The sequence below is a fragment of the Hermetia illucens genome, chromosome 5 (assembly GCF_905115235.1).
Source record: "Hermetia illucens chromosome 5, iHerIll2.2.curated.20191125, whole genome shotgun sequence".
In the NCBI taxonomy this organism is placed as follows: domain Eukaryota; kingdom Metazoa; phylum Arthropoda; class Insecta; order Diptera; family Stratiomyidae; genus Hermetia; species Hermetia illucens.
The window spans coordinates 19,809,322-19,829,162 of NC_051853.1; the positions used below are offsets into that span (position 1 = coordinate 19,809,322).

General features: G+C 43.1%; 1 protein-coding gene across 1 annotated transcript in view; it reads left to right on the forward strand.

The window, feature by feature from the left end:
* Positions 1-13,264: 13,264 nt before the first annotated feature.
* Positions 13,265-19,841, forward strand: part of LOC119656881 (ABC transporter G family member 23) — a 224,617-nt gene continuing 218,040 nt past the window's right edge. The window contains exon 1 of the mRNA XM_038063545.1: positions 13,265-13,614. Within this exon, the coding sequence (XP_037919473.1) occupies positions 13,484-13,614 (131 nt within the window). The 5' untranslated portion in view covers positions 13,265-13,483. The remainder of the gene's footprint in view (positions 13,615-19,841) is intronic.

Below are 19,841 nucleotides of genomic sequence, written 5' to 3' on the forward strand. Positions count from 1 at the left end.
TCGAGACCTTTCATTTGAGGAAAAAATTACCCCCTTCATCGTATAACAATGTAATTGAGCGCATGTGCGGGATTTGACAATTCTAACTTTCCTAGCAAATTTGATGCCAATAGGAGTAACGATATCTGAGAAAAGTACGTGTGGCAGACAGACAGCCGTGCAGGAAATGGATATCAAGAGCCCAAAGAGAGTATACACCTGGCACTGGAGAAGGGAATAAATTGTTTCCGAATTATCGATATATATCGAATAAAATATTACTACTAGTGACGGAGACGGTGTTGCGTTTTAATGCATAAATAGAGCTTACGGCGGAACGCAGACTGTGATCCTAACTATGTCTGTGGCGTCACCTACAAAAGCACTGTCTGTGGGTAAAGTCCACATCGGATGGGTCGTTTGTAGGCTACGCGATCAAATTCCACTAGAAAAGTAATTCAATTGCGTCAAATTCGGATGTATGGTGAAAGATTGCACTAACACCGCAGATAGATCTAAACTGTGTCGAAGTTGTGGAGGGGAAAATCATTTGCCAAAGGGCTGCACTAAGAACCTTTACTATTTTCATGAGGAGAAATTGAAGATCCCGCCCTGCGGACAATACAAAAGTCTCCATCAAGGCGTTTGGGAAGCAGACGTAAGTGACGACCGAGCCTCGCAGCAAGCAATGAAGCATCACGAAAACAACTTAGTGAGGGCGAAAGAGTACAACCCTAAATATTTTTGCGTTTAGTAAGTGGATTACTGAAGCTGATGTGTTTTCCTGGCTTAAAATTATCCTGGTCAATGTAGGTAACATAAAGACTTTTGGGCGTGGCGAACTAGGCTCCGCCGTGGATCTTACTTTCGTAAAATACTCGCTGGTCAAACATCTACCCTGACACGTTAGCGAAAAATATATATATAACGACCACCTGGCGATTTATATTACCATTGATAAGCCACCCAGAATAATGAATCCTCACCAGAAGAAGTCAGTTACAGGGTTTGTCATCAATCAATCAAGAGCACTTGATCAGGATACATTTCTGGAGGTATTGCGGTGCAGGATTGAGTTTACTGGTGTGGCCATAGAAAAAGCGTCGTAGCTATCTTAACAGATACACCGATACTTCCATGTCAACACGTGCATATTCTCGAAGCACTACCCCAATTTCTAGTGGAACACTGAAATAACGAAATGTCGTTCGGAATACCTGAAAGCTAGAACGCGGAGTCAACAGCGAAGAAACGTCGAAATTTATAGGCAGTTTGGCTTCCGGGAGGGCCGGTCAGCGGTATGATACCAAAGAGGTTTTGTGCTGTCCGGAAAAACCTCTTACGAGGGAAAATACTGCGTATGGGTGACTTTTGACATCAAGAATGCGTTCAATTCTGTCAGATGGAACCATACCAGCGAAGCGCTCATGGCGTCACAATCGCACGAATATATATTAAATGTAATCTTCGTCTATTTCCGACAGCGGAAGCCACTTTACGATCCGGACGGAGGGTCGAAGACGTACGATCTAATGAATACGAATACAACCTGCTTGTATGAGAAGCAGAAAGAGAGCCCAACCATGGCAAACATTAGGGTACCAGGGGAGGAATGCCCGGTGGGTAGACAGGCTTATCCCAAACGTAAGTATGTGGACTATGCGAAACCACTGTGCGACGAGTTGCGATCTAACTCAGTTCCTTGATTTGAAAGCTGAAGCAGAAACATAGCTAAATACCCGTTTAATGGTGGAAAATGTGGCAATGGTATGATGCAGTCAAATACAGCATGGGATGTCGTAGCTGCAATGGTGAAACGGATCCGCCAGCAGTTAAAAGAATCAGAAATGCGGCGGAGGCATAGGAAGAAGCTACTGCAATTAATAACTCACAAAGTGGTAGCAACTCAAGTGTGGTAAACAGTTCAAAGCTGAACAGCCCCACGAAGGAATACCAGAACGGTGGGTCGTGGGGAGATTGTGAAGAGAAAATATGGAAGGCTTTAGTCGGTAAGAGTCCGAAAAGCGTACCCTAGATTCCAGATGCGTGTTGATGATAAATGTAACTCAGTCAAAACAGACAGGCATACAGTGAAGTGATTTTAATAAGGTTTTGTTGAAAACAAAGCAACAAAAAAGAAAAATAAAACGAAATTCAACCCTATGTGAGAGGGCAGCCCTGATGGAGAATCAACGTTTAGACTTAAGACGAAAGCAATTGGGAGCCAGTAATTAACAGACAAACCAAAGCACTTTCTGTTAGCACTCCTGACGCCAGTGGACGTCACCTGTTAAGGCTGAAGTTTTACCCACGGGTAAGCATCTGCCTTCGGGTAAAAAACAGCTTTCGAGCAAACCGCTTTGCTTTGATTCGGTAGTTGCATACTGCAAAATGCTACGAATGAATTTTGCCGATGAAAGCATGAACAATTGGCTCAAGTTCCTCGTTCAACGATGTGTGGTTTCTTTGATTTCCAGAAGGAAAGTGTAATGGCGTCGAAGCTTACTGTCCTGAATAATTCCGACACCTCCATCTGCTAGGTAGCAAAGTAGAAGTGAGCCGATAGGCCGAGAGGTTTTCTTACTATCAGCGCTCTTGAACCGGATGTTAAGAAGGTTCGGGAACAAATGGCCTGTCGGCTTTATCACGGGCTTGGGACTCTCAAGTTACATGTATCGGCTCCTAGGGCGAATGAAGGGGAGGTACGGCATCTTCCCCTGAAGCGTAAATGAGGTCCAATGTATAAATAAATCCAAACAGATCGGCATCACGCTGGTATCCCTCGGTGGCCCTTCTTGGCGAGTCGAGATTATTGAAATCCCGCTTTCAGATCACAGCAGCATTGATTTCGCAATGGTCATGGTTCTACCTTGGTGCCTTCATTTCGGAGTCGTCTGAAGGTAGATTGGACGACCAACCAAATAGAACTATTGAAACCAACAAAACTATTGCTGGGATTGAGAAAACAGCAGGCTGACGGACTAGCTTGTCAAGGTTCTGAATCCACAATGGTGGGGCCAGAGTCAGTATTCGGCATGTGACCATCCACTGTCAAGAATCTTCTGAAGGACAAAACTGCAGAAATTCACACAGTCGAAGAGGGAAATTTAAATACTTGGCGGCAGGTAAAACTCTTGCTGAAGGAACTCGCTGCCTCCAGAGTGACGTCCTCTGGAAACCCCAGTAGGGCTTGAAACGGGAAAAAGCTAGGTTGGTGGTATCGGGTATATATAGAGGGGAAGGATGAGACGGGTCCTCACCTCCTACACAGCTGCCCAGGTTGCTCAGATCTCAGTATAAGGTACGGCTTCCATACTAGACAAAACTAACTAGCTAACTAACTAATTAAGCCAAACACTTTTCCAAAAAGCCAACTATTCCGAATTGTAAATGGAAAATTCTGATTTGGAAATCTGATTTTGAACCGAAAATTCTGAAATCAATTTTGAAAAGTTTGAAGTTAGTTTGTAAAGATTGAAGTCGATGAAGTCGAGAATGTGATCACTTTGCCTAAATTTTTTTTCAGATGATTCCCACTTCATTTTATGGATTTTGGAACATGGGCTTTTCAAAATATCTGCACTTATTTGAAAGCATTCCTTAACAATTTAGGGTGCACTTATTTTCCTTTTTTCCGAAGTGAATCTGCCGTGCCGTAGAACAAGTTTAAGGCAATTAAATTGAACTTTTTATTCACACAAAAACATTCAAGTAAATTAATTATCAAGAGCAGTTGGAGGTCATTACTTACTCACTGATTCAGTAAATCGCATTTCAAAGATTGGTCTGGCGTTTTTCAAGTCAGGTTTTATTGTGGTAATTTGTCAAAATATGAAAAATAAAATTGAAGGTCAAAAAAGATTGTGATATTGTTGAAGAGCAATAACCGTTGCAGAGCCTCATTACGTACTTTAGATATTCCGGCATCAAAAAATGTCGTCGCTAGATGCGAGGTCTTATGAAAAGATACACCTGTCGTAGTATTATTTATTTACAATCAGCTATTCGTAGGTTCAATCTTGGGGTGCTTGCTATAGGGGTTTATATTGTTTAGATATTTATATTTATATTGTTATAACAGAAACGAATTTTAGGTCCTTAACTTATGTTACTGTCCATTTCATTAAGGGTTCAAAGTCGTAATACCGGTGGAGATTTATTCATTGCTAATAGTTTCTTATGTTTAGAGAGGCTTCGGGGAATTGAGTGAAATCCTGTGGACAAGAAATTAATTTATACAGGATCTCAGTCTACTATATTGCATTTTCCACTTTCCCACTTCAATGGTTCATAACTCTAATACCAATTATTCTATTAGAGCCTGTCCTGAATATAATTCATACACATGTAGTGTTCTTGGATTTATATACTACCTTGTAGCCACCACGGTCACGCTGCACCCAGAGCAGAAATGAGGCTGCATCTGATTAGTTGGCTTTGTTCTGGACGAAACCGCAGTTCTAATTTCTGCATCTTGCTTCAAGGAATCTTGCCGAAGACAGGGCGGGAGGATATCCGGGAAAACAAATGAATTTCTTTTAAGGAAGGGGCTCATGTCAACCCGGGATTAGGCGTCTATAGAGTGGCAATGGTTAACCTGAAAAGAACTAGGATCTCCCTGATCAGGTACACAGTTTTATTACGAAAGATAGTAACCACTCTATTTCTACAAGAAGGCATAGGACTATTGCGATTCAAAAATAACTCCCCCCAAAGGATATTCCAGCTAAAGTGAGGAGCCAACAAAGCACCCGGGCTAGATGAAGTATCAAACGAGGCGATGATAAAAGTAAGACCAAAGTGATTCATTTCTATTTTTAATATCAGTTTAGAAGAAGGAATTCCCCCGAGCCAGTGGACAAAGCAGATGCTAGTGCTGTTGTAGTGGAATCCATTGACGAACCACCTTTGGACACTACGAAGAAACAAACGCACCAAAAAAGACAAATAAAGCTTAATCCGTGTTGTTGTTTAGGATCTGCGGGATCCTAAGTCCCCATCCACTTGATGGTGGACCGGACTAAATGAGGAGCAACTTACTCCCTCGTTTTTTTGTCCATGGATCCCTAGTTTGGAGCGTAGCACCCCAAGCATTAAGAATCGAGAGAATTTATTGCATTTTAAGACGTGTATGACGTATCAAACACAATGTCAAAAAACGTGAACTTACGAAAGACGGGGTACATGAGAACAGTTTAGTTTTCTGTTTTTCTTTCTTTAGTTATTTGTCTATCAGTATTAATTATTCGAGATAGGCATTTGTATGTATGTGCTAATTAAGTTCACAGGAAGTGTCCAATTGAGATTGAATTTAACGATGCATATGTATGTATGATTTTGTGCATGGAGTAATGCGGAAATTTATCGCTCCTAAGACGTGTTTGACGTCGTCATTGTATAAAGTGAACTCATATGAACGGCAGAGGTGCAGTTTGGAAATACATATGTATATCAAAGAATATTTTGATCTCCGCCATGATATTAACATAGTATACTGGTGCCAAGCCCAGGTAAAGGATGAGGGTTTGAGACAACGTACTTTGTAATATCCTCAGTAAACAAAAATAAGATGCTGAGATCAGTGAAGGAGATAAATAAAGTATAATTGGAATTATTCCACTATGCTAAATCCTATCTGATCTCTCTTGGTGAAAGGTCCCGCGGCAGGCCCCCAAGAAATTGCATCCAATGTCATTAGAAGCAAGATGATCAGATCGAGTAACAAGCTCCGGAAAAATGATAGGGCGTCCACCTCAGTCGACACGACAGGACGGGCCCTGGTCCTGTTGATAAATGGAGAAGGGTTCTTGACGCATGGACGGCATCAGGACGAAAGTAAGTTAGTCCGAACAAAACAAATATGTGTCCGCACACTAAATATTGGCACCCTAACTGGATAGACCGAGGAGCTCGCAAGAACCCTTTGGAAAAGTCGCATTGATATCTGCGCTCTGCGAGATGGCCCGATGGTCTGCGCCAAAAGCTGCGACATCGATTTTGTGAAAACAAAGAAGAAATTATCTCACTTACGCGATTACCAACCATTACGAATGTGGAACCAAATGAAAGAGACGATCCACAAAGCGGCCTCTACTACCTTCGGGGTCACCAAGTCAGGTGTGCGGTACATCAACCGAGATCCTTGGCTTTGGAATGAAGATGTTGAAATGAAGGTCTGTGAAAAAAAAACGCCTCTACCACACGTTTCTCGATGATAAAACGCTCACCAATTGGCAAATTCATAAGAGTGCCAACCGGGAAGCAAAGAAAACGATCGATTTCACCCGAGCGGACCATTACAAAAATCTTTACGATAAACTGGACACTCGGGATGGCGAGAGAGAGATCTGTGTCGACTTACCAAAAACCGAAACAATCGCAGACAGGATATCGAACACTTCTGTTTCGTTAATGACAAAAACGGTACTTTGCTTACCAACAGTCAAGCCGCGAAAGATAGATAGCGAGAATATTTCGAGCAGATTTCAACCGAAGAATTTACTCATCCTTCACTTCCACAATCATTGCCGGCATTTGGACCTGCTCCACCTATTAGCGCAACTGAAGTGGAGGAGGCAATAAAACAAATGAAATCGGGGAAAGCAACAGGACCTGACGACATCGCATCTGAGCTCTGGAAAGCGAAGAGCTGGGACCCAACACTGTGGCTCAGTGAATTCTTTAACCGGGTTATCCAGGAAGGAAGAACACCATCTGACTGGCAAGAAAGTACCACTGTTCCAATATGGAAAAAGAAAGGTAGCCCAGTAGAATGTTCAAATTACCGTCCGATCCGGTTACTTTCCCTTACCATGAAGATTTTTGAACGCATTCTTGACAACCGTATTCGCGAAATCGTTGAAATAACCGTGAATCAAGCCGGATTTGTCAAGAACTGCGGAACTACTGACGCAATACACGCTGCGCAGTTACTCATGGAGAAACACCGTGAGAAGCATCGCCCTCTTTACATTGCCTTTCTGGATCTAGAGAAAGCGTTTGACCGTGTACCACACGAACTTATCTGGTATGCTTTACGACAACACTTCGTGCCAGAAGAACTCGTGCGCTGGGTTCAATTGCTCTATCACGATCCGAAAAGTAAAGTTCGAAGTATGGCGGGTGTATCAAAACCGCTTCGTGTCTCTGTTGGTGCTCATCAAGGAAGTGCCCTCTCACCACTCCTCTCTGTCCTTGTTATGGACATCGTCACACGGTATATCCAACGTCCAGCGCCCTACACACTGCTTTATGCAGATGATGTTTTCCTAGCATCTGATAGCAAAAATGATCTTAAGCAACTTGTTTAAAAATGGAATGATCGCCTCATGCAACACGGTCTCAGATTGAATTTGAACAAAACTGAATTTTCGACGACCGATCCCCATGAAACAGGAACAATCACTGTCAGCGGCAGTGATCTGCCCAGAACTGAGCGATTTAAATACCTCGGGTCAACGCTATCAGCCAATGGAGAACTGCGTTATGAAATTGCTTCACGCATTAACGCAAGCTGGATGAAGTGACGTTCCACAATTGTTGTCCTTTGTGATCGATGTATCAACGAACGTCTCAAATCTGAAATTTACCGCAATGTCGTCCGTCCAGTCGCTCTCTATGGTTCTGAGTGTTGGTCGACCATAAAAGACAATGAACGCCGTCTTGCGGTAATGGAGACGAAGATGCTACGTTGGACTAGTGGCGTCACACGTTTAGATCACATCCGAAATGAGGATATCCGCGATCGTTATGGGGTTGCCCCGATCGTGAAACAGTTGCGAGAGAGGCGTCTTCGATGGTATGGTCACGCAATTCATGCAAACGAGAATTCACTTGCCAAGATTGGTCTGAACATCGAAGTCGATGGTAAACGACCAAAAGGCAGACCTAAGCAACGGTGGCTTGATATGCTGGCTGGGGATTTGAAAGCCTCGAGATTGTACCCAGATCAGGCATTCGATAGAGCCAAATGGCGAAGCCGATCACGACGAGCCGACCCCGCTTGTGAACGGGACAAAGGCTGAAGAAAAAGAAGAAGATAACTTTTTTCGAAAATTGGAATAATTTTGAATTTTCAGGAATCTTAAGGGTCACCCCCCTCTTCTACTTCCTGGGAAATATCTCTGATTTCCAAGATCTACGGATAAGCGGTAGTACTAATTCTTCAGATATTTCAGGAATATTTCCCTGGGGAGACCATCAATTCCGGCAATTTCAGTCCGTTTAAATGGATTGGTCATCCAGATTTCCAACCATTTCATTTACGGAAGATGTAATTTTTCGGGATGTTATGAGAGTGAGATCGTGGTAAAATTATCTTTCCTTCTTAAGACCTTGTCGTCGTAGATGAGAGTCTTACCGTTAATGCCTTGACCAGACTATCGAAAGAGCTGCGACTCCCTTCAAGTTCTTTCGTGATGCGGTTTATGGTAGAAAATCATTCTTTTTGCAACAGCCTTCATTCCCTTAACGAGTTTTTTAAAAAAATAAGGAGAAATTGTTGAACAGTATGCAACAGTTTCGGGACCATATTAGGAATGCCATCCATCTTTTTCTTTGTAATCAAACAAATAATTATCCGGTAGGAGATCAGTCTGCATCGCAGAAAGTAACTGAAGAAACGTTGTCTCGTTCAGTTTACTTTCGAAATTATGACAACCTCATTCCATGCTTTCTAATGACCGATGCACGGTATCAGGATGCTTTCCTATATGATCAAGTCTTGAAGCATCATCAGTCATGATGTCACTCCCTTGTACATTCCCTAGTACATTAGGAATTGCATTATTAGTGTCCAGAATGAGTTAATGAGGTTGCGTTTTGTTGCCACTAGATACTTTCACTCTATGCACAATTACTCGAGGGTTCTTCCAGAATAGCATGTTTATTTACATTAACTTCGTATCCGAATACCTTGGGGTAACATCTTTATACTTTCCTCGCTATTGAAAGATCACTTCATTTATGCAATGTTTGAGGATAATATTCCGCGCACTCTTAAGAAACAATGTGGACTCAATCAATCTTCAATAGGTTCTGTTGATGCGTTTGAGCAAAAAGCTTATTATTTTTTAGGCCTGCGGTTATTCTTCCATAATATCCTGAAGGTAGCCTTTGGGCGGACTTCTTCGAGTATATCCTGCACCTTCTGATCTCCCCGAACAAACCGCTATTAGAATGCCTTCCAGTGTTTAAAGTTCAGCCTCTGGATATCGCTGTCCACCATTAAAAGGCGAATTCTTTGTTCATTAATAGGATAGTGCTATTGTCGGAATCATAAGGGGGTTTCTGTCGTCTCCGTTGAGGATTCCAAAAATTGGCAACAGCAAATTCAGATAGAAATTTGCCCTGGGGCTGGTTTGACTCTTCTAGCCATACAGTTTGCATCTGTACTCTATCTCGTATTGCTTTATCCAAAATTTAAAGAACACTTATCTGTGACTATTTGTGGCGTTCAGCCGTGGGGTATGCGTAATGTTCAAATCGCCGGCTTTGTGATTGCGCCGCCTGTTTAGTTCAAAAATCGTAAACAATGAATGGAACTCCTCCTTAAAGTTAACTCCATTGCTTACAACTGCAAATTTTCTCTTCCAACTGCCGGAAATAGAGCACAGGAGGCTTCTAAGTACTCAAAACTTTCAAATTCACGAATTCAAAATATTTAAACGCTACAGGATAAGATGTGTTCCTAAGGAAGGAATACCAGTAGATGTTCCTTCTTACTCGTATATATACATTAATCCTAATGCTATGTAGGCAATCCAATGCTACCATCCTGGCTGTGGGTCAAGTTGCCGTCACGCTGCGTTTGAGATAAGTGGTTAGTGGTTCCTCGTATTTTTATGCCTCGGTGACGTTATTATGTTTTCATGATTTTACATATATCCTGTATTCTCATAACGATGGTGTTCATTCCACCGCTTGTATTTTACTGAAGCCTCTTGGCGAAGGGGCGATCGGTGCGAAGTGTGACTTCTCGATCGACTGGTGGTGAAAAGTGTTAATCAGCTGAATGATTGGGAAGTGGAGACTGGGCAGAGCCCTCCAAACGTCAGCGGTTCGCGGTTACACATGGAGAAACACCGTGGGAAGCATAACCCCCTTTACATTACATTTCTGGATCTAGGGAAAGTGTTTGACCGTGCGGTATACGGACTCATCTGGTATGCTTTACCGCAAAATTAATGCCAGAGGAATTCGTGCGCTGGGTTCAATTGCTCTACCACGATCCGAAAAGTAAAGTTCGAAGTGTGTATCAAAACCGCTTCATGCCTATGTGGGTCTTCATTAAGGAAGCACCCTCTCACCACTCCTCTTTGATCTTGTTATGTATACCGTCATACGGGACAGCCAACGTCCAGCGCCCTATACACTGCTTTGTGCAGATGATGTTTTCCTAGCATCTAATAGCAACTTGTCCAAAAATGGAATGATCGCCACATGCAACACGGTCTCAGATTATAATAATCGTTGGCGCAACAATCCATATCGGATCAGTGCCTTGAAGTGAGTTGGAGCACTTCATTCAAGACCATAACGATACACAATAGTATACTGTAGGAGGCAATGTGGTCATTATTGCACTTGCCTGAGATTATTACCCTGATTTGACTCTGGTACTCATTCACTGCTGAATCGACTGGTATCCGACGTCAAATCACGATATAAATCTCACTGGTCAACGCTATCAGTCAATGGAGAAGTGCGCTATGAAATTGCTTAACCCATTAACGCAACCTGGATGAAGTGCGTTCCACAACTGATGTTGTTTGTGATTGACGTATCAACGTTTCAAACCTTAAATTTACTCCAATGTTATGGATCCTATCGCTCTCTATGGTTCTGAGTGTTGGCCGACTGTAAGAGATAATGAACGACGTCTTGATGGGAATGGAAGCGAAGATGTTGCGTTGGACTAGTGGCGTGACACATTTTGATCATGTCCGAAATCATTGGTGCTCTGAGGTGGCGGGGAGGAAGATGGGGTGGCAATCCTGTCGGCTGAACCAAAACCAAGTGGCCGAGGAGAACCTCCACGTGGTGGCACCGGAAAACGCTCCATCGCATTGGCTTGCCTCATCTGAAGTGGCTTCGGTCACGAAACCTTACCAGGGGTATACTGGTACCATGGGAACCGAGGTAGCCCCTGGACTCTTATACTTCAGGAGAATTCCTGTCGTATCTGAGTACAGCTCGGTTGGTTGCGCTTGGCCCCCTAGTGGGAGTTTCATGGGGGTTGTGGTTGTGCTCTAGCGAGAAGAAACCTTCGGGCCTCGACGTGGTGTTGCATATCAACACGGGTGCCGTACTCCATAGTTCGGTTGAGATTTAGGTAATTCTTACATCCACCAGTATGAATGCTAAGCCACTGCACTTGGTATAGACTGGTGCCGTTGCGCTTGTCTCAGCGGGGCTCTGATTGTGGTCACAAAATCAATCCATGCCTGAAGAGGGCCGTAGGATTAAGTCTCACAGACAGGTACCTACGTTAAACACCGAGGACTTCACTGTCCGAAATCAGGATATCCGCGATCGATATCGAGTCGCACCGATTGTGGAAAAAGTGCGAGAGAGGCTTCCTCCATGGTATGGTCGCGAAATTCGTGCTAACGAGAATTTACTTGCCAAGATTGGTCTGAACATCGAAGTCGATGGTAAACGACCAAAAGGTTGGCCGAAACAACGGTGGCTTGATACGTTGGATGGGGATTTGAAAGCCTCGAGATTGCATCCAGAGCAGGCATTTGATAGGGCCAAATGTCAAGGTCGATCACGACGAACCGATCCCGCTTGAGAAAGGGGATAAAGCTAAAGAAAAAGAAGAAGATCAAGGAATATTTTGAAGTAGAGGTATATGCGAATGGGAAAACGTGAAGACGGAATTTCTCACACAAGATGAACACAAAATCTTTATACCCGAAGCATCTAGCTTCCGGTATTCCGACTTGTTTTCCATTTAAATTAAAGAAATTTTTCAGTTAGCCATTTTTCTATCAGTTAGGAACGGAAATGGATCTAATGTGAATGTGTACGCATAATGGGTTGATTTAATTTAAACCCCAAGTCAAAAAAGATACATTGGCACGAAAAAGTATATTCAGTTGCGTAAACGACTTCCGAATTCAACTTGGCTTTTGCAAAAAGCAAAAGTTTTCTCATCTATGTTTGTCCATATTTTAAATTAACTTATGTGTGTGCTATCAGATTCTGTGTTTATTTATTCATGCAGTTAACATAGTTTTGTGTAGTAACGATTGTACCCATCAGCGCATGCAAACATTTAATTTTCATAAAACCTCTTGCTAAATAGCCTTCTTCCGAAATCATTGCTTTTCACTCAAGTATTTGACTTGGACTTTTAGATGTGCAATAGCTTCCACTCTCGATTGTACCTGGCTGTCGAGTGTATGCCTAAAAGTGTAGGAAAGTACTATTGTAAATAAGATGGACAATAAATAAATCTTTCAGCTTGGTCGCAGCCGCTCATCATCTATAACAGACGCAAGAGCGCAAGAGAAATGCAAAATCAAATTGTGGAAGTAAATTCACTTGAATATGACAATGTCTTGCTTCCGAGTTTGAGGAATGGATGGTTAGATAGATACAGTCGGTTAGAAGATGGATCGATCTACAACTTCGAAAAAAACTTCCATGTTTGTATCTAGATTTGTATTAACCACACATGCCTGTAGAACTTGATTTGCATGGTAGGTTTTATTTCCGTCTTGGGAGTATCCTTGATGAGACCTGAAATTCATGCCGTCCCAAACAATCCATGACTGACAATAGCGTTTCCCCCCGGCACGCCACCAGCTATTATTTCTCGTTCTTGTTAACACGATCTGCAGTTGCAGTCAACTGTGTTAACAACAATTTTTCCACTGTATGAACACAAAAGAATGGGCAAACATCTGATCGGTAGGTAAGTCGTCGTTTTGATGAATAAAAAAAACCCCATTTTTCGATATTTTCTCGTTTTACACGACAGTTTTTTCGTCAAAGCAATGGCTGGACAATAAGTTCGAAATTGTGGTAGCAGTGCCTGTTGCGAAAACAAGTTTAGTTCGCCTATCATCATTACTCGACGCATTTAGCATTTTATCGGTTATTGGTCGTAATCTCGGCATACGAGCCGTGTATCTGCGAATATCTTTAATCCTCTCCAGTTCAGCTGAGTACCATCAACTAGACCAGAAATTGCATGCATGCTAAGAGACTGTTAAGTGTTCGTACTTGGCGTTCCCTCAAGTTTAGTTGACACCGCGACGCGAAACTGCAGGCAGACAGTGCTTGGTTGCATTTTCTGGTGCTTTTGCTAATTTGATGCTTCCAAATCAAAAATCAAAAATTAGTTTATTCAGATACTCATCGCTAAGTTTATCATTTACGTGAATAGGGTGCAAACAGGGTGCAGTTGTAAACAAGTGATTGAATATCATTGGTGAAGCTTGAAATATCTGTGCCAAAGTTGTTTGTTTAGGTGGTGCTAATTTTCTTCAACAAAATGGTTGTAACAAATGGAAATGCAATTTCTGGTGATATGCAGGAACCACCGTCTTCAGTAAATAACAAACGCAAAACCATATTTAGCTGGAGTGAAGCAATGGAAGGCGACGACATCTGTAGCAATGGCAGGTAGGAAACTTGCATTTTGAACTTTGATTTCGCTTCTGGTGAAGAGTTAATTGCACTCCACAAGGTTTACTGCAGGCGAAAACTGCACACATTTTGCAGTGTGCCAGTCTACGTCTTGGAAGCTCTGAAGCAAAGTGAAAATCTTTTATACGCAGTTGTTGCTTTCATTTTCATTTAAACGTTACTGAGTTATGTCGACTCCAAATGCTGTACGTAATACCCCCGCTAATTGAATTCACGTAGTCAACATTGAACCATTTGGAAGAGCCATCGATGTTGATATGCACGATTGCTTCTCTCCGAAGAGTATCTATACATGTGTAGCAAGAAAACACAGCAGTGACTTGAAACCACTGCGCAAACTATATTATCAAGTAACTACAAACGGGTCAACTAGCCAAAAAGATATTTCATGATCCTGATAAAACTGTAGCTCTTTAGAACGTCGTTTTCCACATAAAGAGTGCAGAATTAATACTGTCCAACAATAATTTAAATTTACTTCCTGGCTATAATTAACAGGCAGGTGTATAACTTTCAAGTCCCCAGGTATTTTAAAGAACCTGAATCTAGTATAACTGAACTGTACAACAGACACGTAAAAAGGAGTGCAATATTTCCGCGACATATGTATATAAATAGCCATTTGGTACTAAATGTGTTGGGCTTCCTTAGAAACATTATCACTTTTGTGAAAGTTTGGGGAATCATCGAAGTAAAATCCGCAGATTTTATCATGGAAAAATGGCAGCTAATTGTAGTCCAGATGAAAGAGATACTGAAAACTGCCAGGTAGATACCATTTTCGTGAGCTTTAAATACGCATACGAAGGACGACAATTTTGATTATTCGGTTCTGTGTAAAATGCGTGTATTCCTCGGTGACATAACAGCTTCAAACGTGTCGTGGCCGCCAGCAACGTCGATCCTGCGAGTTGGACTAGCGCAGACTGCGGATTAAAATAAGGCAGTGGGTTGGCCATAACATCATTCACCATCGTTCTGCAGGGCTAAAATCATTCCAGATAGTGGTCTGTGCGGATGATATCTACGTTTCGGGGGGATCGAAAGATAGTGCAAAAGAGGCCCTGGTGCCACTTGGTGAATTAGCTAAGAAAATCGGTGTAAAAACAAATTGAGGGAAGACCAAATTTTTGACACTAACTAGAAGACAGACGTTAATTAATCAAAATGTGACACTATAGGAACTTCGAACAAGTCGAAAGTTTTGTGTATTCGGGTATAACTCCCAGAAAGGCTAATAACGAAATAAACAAAATCGACAGATGGATTATGCTTGCCAAGAAAACATTCCATCTTGTACCTCCAATTCTAAAGAATACAAATTTGCATAGAAAAACAAAGTTCAGATTATATAAAAATTAGATTGGGTCGGTCCTGTATGCGAGATAATATTCTGTAAATGTACTGCTGGGGTTGTTGTAAAACGCAATTAATAGGGGCAGACATTTTCGGGTCAGTAATTTGAAAGTTTCAAAACTTTTTTTCCCCTGAAGTGTCAATAGAGTCTCGAATACGGGCTGACCTCGCGGGAATGGCTTCCTGGAATATCATAGTGTAAAGACTGAATGACATGAATCTTCTTTTTCTTCAGCCTTTGTCCCGTTCACAAGCGGGGTCGGCTCGTCGTGATCGGTTTCGCTATTTGGCTCCATCGAATGCCTGATCTAGATGCAATCTCGAGGCTTTTAAATCCCCATCCTGCGTATCAAGCTACCGTCCTTTACCATCGACTTCGATGTTCAGACCAATCTGGCAAGTGAATTCTGATTACCGCGAATTACGTGACCATACAATCGAAGACGCCTCTCTCTAAAATTTTCCATGATCGGTGCAACCGACAAACTGATCAAAACGTGTCACGCCACTAGATCAACAAACATTTTTGTCTCCATTACCGCAAGACGCCGTTCATTGTCTTTTATAGTCGGACAACACTCGGATCACAAAGAACATCAGTTGCGGAACGCTACTTCATCCAGGTTGCGTTAATGCGTGAAGCAATTTCATAACGTAGTTTTCCATTGGCTGATAGCGTTGACCCGAGCTATTTAAATCGCTCAGTTCTGCCCAGATCAGTGCAGCTGACAGTAATTATGCTTGTTTCATGGGGATCGGTCGTCAAAAATTCAGTTTTGTTTAGATTTAATCTGAGATCGCGTTGCATGAGATGATCATGAAAACATCATCTGCATAGAGCAGTGTATAGGGCGCTGGACGTTGGATGTCCCGTGTGACAGTGTCCATAAGAAGAACGAAGAGGAGTGACGAGAGGGTGCTTCCTTGTTGAACACCAGCAGAGGCATGAAGTGGTTTTGATACACCCGCCACACTTCGAACTTTACTTTTCGGATCGTAGTAGAGCAATTGAACCCAGCGCACGAGTTCTTCTGGCACTGAGTGTTGTCGTAAAGCATACCAGTTTCGTTCGTGTGGCACACGGTCAAACGCTTTGTCCAGATCCAGAAATGCGATGTAAAGAGGTCGATGCTTCTCACGGTGTTTCTCCATGAGTAACCGCGCAGCGTATATTGCGTCAGTAGTTCCGCAGTTTTCGACAAATTCGACTTGATTCACGGTTATTTCAATGATTTCGCGAATACGGTTGCAAAAGTGCGTTCAAAAATCTTCATAATATGGGAAAGTAACCGGATCGGATGGTAATTTGAACATTCTGCTGGACTACCTTTTTTTTCCATATTGGAACAGTGGTACTTTTTTGCAAGTCAGACGGTGTTCCACCTGCTTGAATAACCCGATTAAAGAATTCACTGAGCCACAGTGTTGGGTCCCAGGTTTTCGTTTTCCAGAGCTCAGATGCGATGTCACCAAGTCCTGTTGCTTTCCCCGATTTCATTCGTTTTATTGCTTCCTCGACTTCAGTTGTGCTGACAGTTAAGTCCTTGAGTGTTTTACGTAGGTACCTGTAGTGGAAACTTAATCCTATGGTCTTCTTAAGACACGGATTGATTTTGTGACCACAATCAGAGCCCCGCTGAGACAAGCAACAACGGTACCAGTCTATACCAAGTGTATGGCTTAGCATCCATACTGGTGGATGCAAGACATACCTAAATCTCTACCGAATTAAGGAGTACGGCACCCATGTTGAAACGTAACACCACGCCATAGCCCGAAGGTCTCTTCTCGCTTGAGCATAACCACAGCCACCATGAAACTCACACTAGGGGGCCTACCGCAAATAACCGAGCTGTACTCATATACAATGGGAGTTCACCCGAAGTATGAGAGTCCAGGAGCTATCCTGGTTCCCATGGTACCAGTATACCCCTGGTAAGGTTTCGTGGCCAATTACCACTTCAGATGAGTCCCCGTGCAGATTCGGGTCTGATCGCCTCAGTTAGGCCTTTGAAGCATTCGCCTACTGCATCACGGCCGGCAAACCAAAGTGAGTACAGCGTCTTCCGGTGCCACCACTATGGAGGTTTTCCTCGGCCACTTGGTTTTGGTTTGGCCGACAGGGTTGCCCCCCCGTTTTCCTCACCGCCACCTCTGAGCACCAGTCGCGCTGACAGGTGGAACTGCTTCAAATGTCGGCAATGATTGTGGAAGTGGAGGATGAGCAATTCTTGAGTTGAAATCTGCTCGAAGTATTCTCGCCATCTATCCGTTGCGGCTCAACGATTGGTAAGCAAAGTACCGTTCTTGTCATTAACGCAACAGAAGTGTTCGATATCCTGTGTGCGTTCGGTACGGCTTTTGGTAAGTCGATACAGATCTTTCTCGCCATCCAGAGTGTCCAGTTTATCGTAAAGATGTTTGAAATGGTCTGCTTTCTCTGCTTCCTGATTGGCATTCTTATAAATTTGCTAATTGGCCGGTGTTTTATCGTCGAGAAATTTGTGGTAGAGGTGTTTCTTTCCACGAACCATCATTTCAACATCATCATTCTAAAGCCAAGTATATCGGTTGACGTACCGCTTACCTGGCTTGGTTACCCCGAGAGTTGCAGAGGCCGCTTTGTGGAGCGCGTTTTTCATTTGATTCCACGATTCTTCCGCGTTTGTAATGATTGGTAATCGTGTAAGTGAGATCATATCCTCTTTCTTCTCACGAAATTGCCACCTTTTCCCCTACATCACCATTAAGGTCACCGGCAATGATGATATAGTCGTCAGCAGGCACGTGACAAGAAGTTGCCGGAAGACATCTTTTTCGGCATCAGGTCGACCTGTCTGTGGTGCGTACGCGGTGAAGAAGCTGATCAGCTGATATAATGGTGAGCTTCATCAGCCGATCATCGAATCGTTCGACTTCTTTAATGGCCTCACGGAAAGCCTCTGAGATGGTAATGTGTGGGCTACCAAAATAGAGAAGTTTATAGCCATTTTTACCGCGTTCACGTTCAATGCCGCAGCGTTTGGCACTATACCATCGGGTTTCTTGCAGGGCGCAGATATCAATGCGACTTTTCCAAAAGGCTCTGACGAGTTCCTCTGTCTTTCCAGTTAGTGTGCCAACATTTAGGGTGCAGACACGTATTTGTTTTGTTCGGACTAACTCGCTTACGTCCTGACGCCGTCCATGCGTTGAGAACCCTTGCTCATTTCTCGACAGGACCGGGGCCGCGTCGACTCAGGTGAACGTCCTAGCATTTTTCCGAGGCTTGTGACTCAATCCGATTATCTTGTTTGTAACGACATTGTATGCATTTTCTTGGTCGACCTATCGCGGGACCAGTCACCAAGAGACATCAGGTAGGATTTAGCATAGTGGATTAACTCCGACTATACTTTATTTATCTCTTTGCCTGATATCAGCATTTTATTTCTGTTTTACTGAGGATAGTATAAAGTATGTTGCCTCAAACCCTCCTCCTTTACCTGGGCTTGGGATCAACATACTATGTTAATAGCATGAATGGCATGAATAATGTAGGTAAAGTCGAGGGAAGACGACGTATATCTTGCGAAGAATAATCACGGTGGATGGGACATATTGTTGATTTTCCAAAATCGGAAGCAACTAAAAAGCAACTCCGATAAAGTGAACCTAAATGTATACAGAGAATATAAAAATAAGGGAGAAATAAGAAGAAAAAAAATAGAAATCACCCACAAAATTTTATTGGGAATTTTTGGTCCCACGTTGGGCGCCATTTGTAAACACCAGCCTGAGCGGTCGGAGTCGACCGAGAGGGGAAAACTACTTAAAAAGCCTACCGACGTCATGAGCTAGTAAGGTTGAGTCGGCGGCAGTCTCGATATTTCACAGGATCGGCGGGTAGCCGCGGTTTCTCCTCGTACATCATCTTCGCGGGGCTGGCCGTGAACTCCTCTCGGTGGGCTTTGCGAAGGCCGGGAGTAGGGTAAGGACTGCGACTACGACGGATCGTCGCGAGCCATTGAGGTGGTCTTCAATATCCGGTGCCAATGTTCCAGCATCTTATTAGACTGCGGATGGGATGCAGTGGCCTTGTGGTGTTTGAAACCCAGAAGATTGCCTAACTCCGAGGAAAGAGTAGACTCAAACTGCATTCTCTGGTCCGTGATGATTGCGGCTGGTAACCAAAGCGCGGAATCCATTCTTGACATAGGGCCTCGGCATATGATTTTGACCGTATCCCACACAAACTCATCTGGTATGCTCTACGATAACACTTAGTGTCAGAAGAACTCGTGTGCTTGGTTCAATTGCGCTACCATGATCCGAAAAGTAAAGTTCGAAGTGTGGCAGGTGTATCAAAACCGTTTCGTGTCTCTGTTGGTGTTCATCAAGGAAGCGCCCTTTCACCACTTCTCTTTGTTCTCGTTATGGGCATCCTCACACGGGACATCCATCGTCCAGCGCTCTATATCCTACTTTATGTAAATGATGTTTTTCTAGCGCAATAGCAAAAATGATGTCGAGCAATTTATCCAAAAATGGAATGATCATCTCATGCAACACGGTCTCAGATTGAATCTGAATAAAACTGAATTTCTGACGACCAATCTATATGAAACAGGCACAATCACTGTCAACGGGGGTGACCTGCCCAGAATTGAGCGATTTGAATACCTCGCTATCAGCCAGTGGAAAAATACATTATGAAATTTCTTGACGCATTAACGCAATCTGGATAAAGTGGGGTTCCACAACTGTTGTTCTTTGTGATCGACATATCAACGAACGTCCCAAGTCTAAAATTTACCGCAATGTCGACGACCTTCCGTTCACCGTCTCAGATTGAATCTGATTACAGC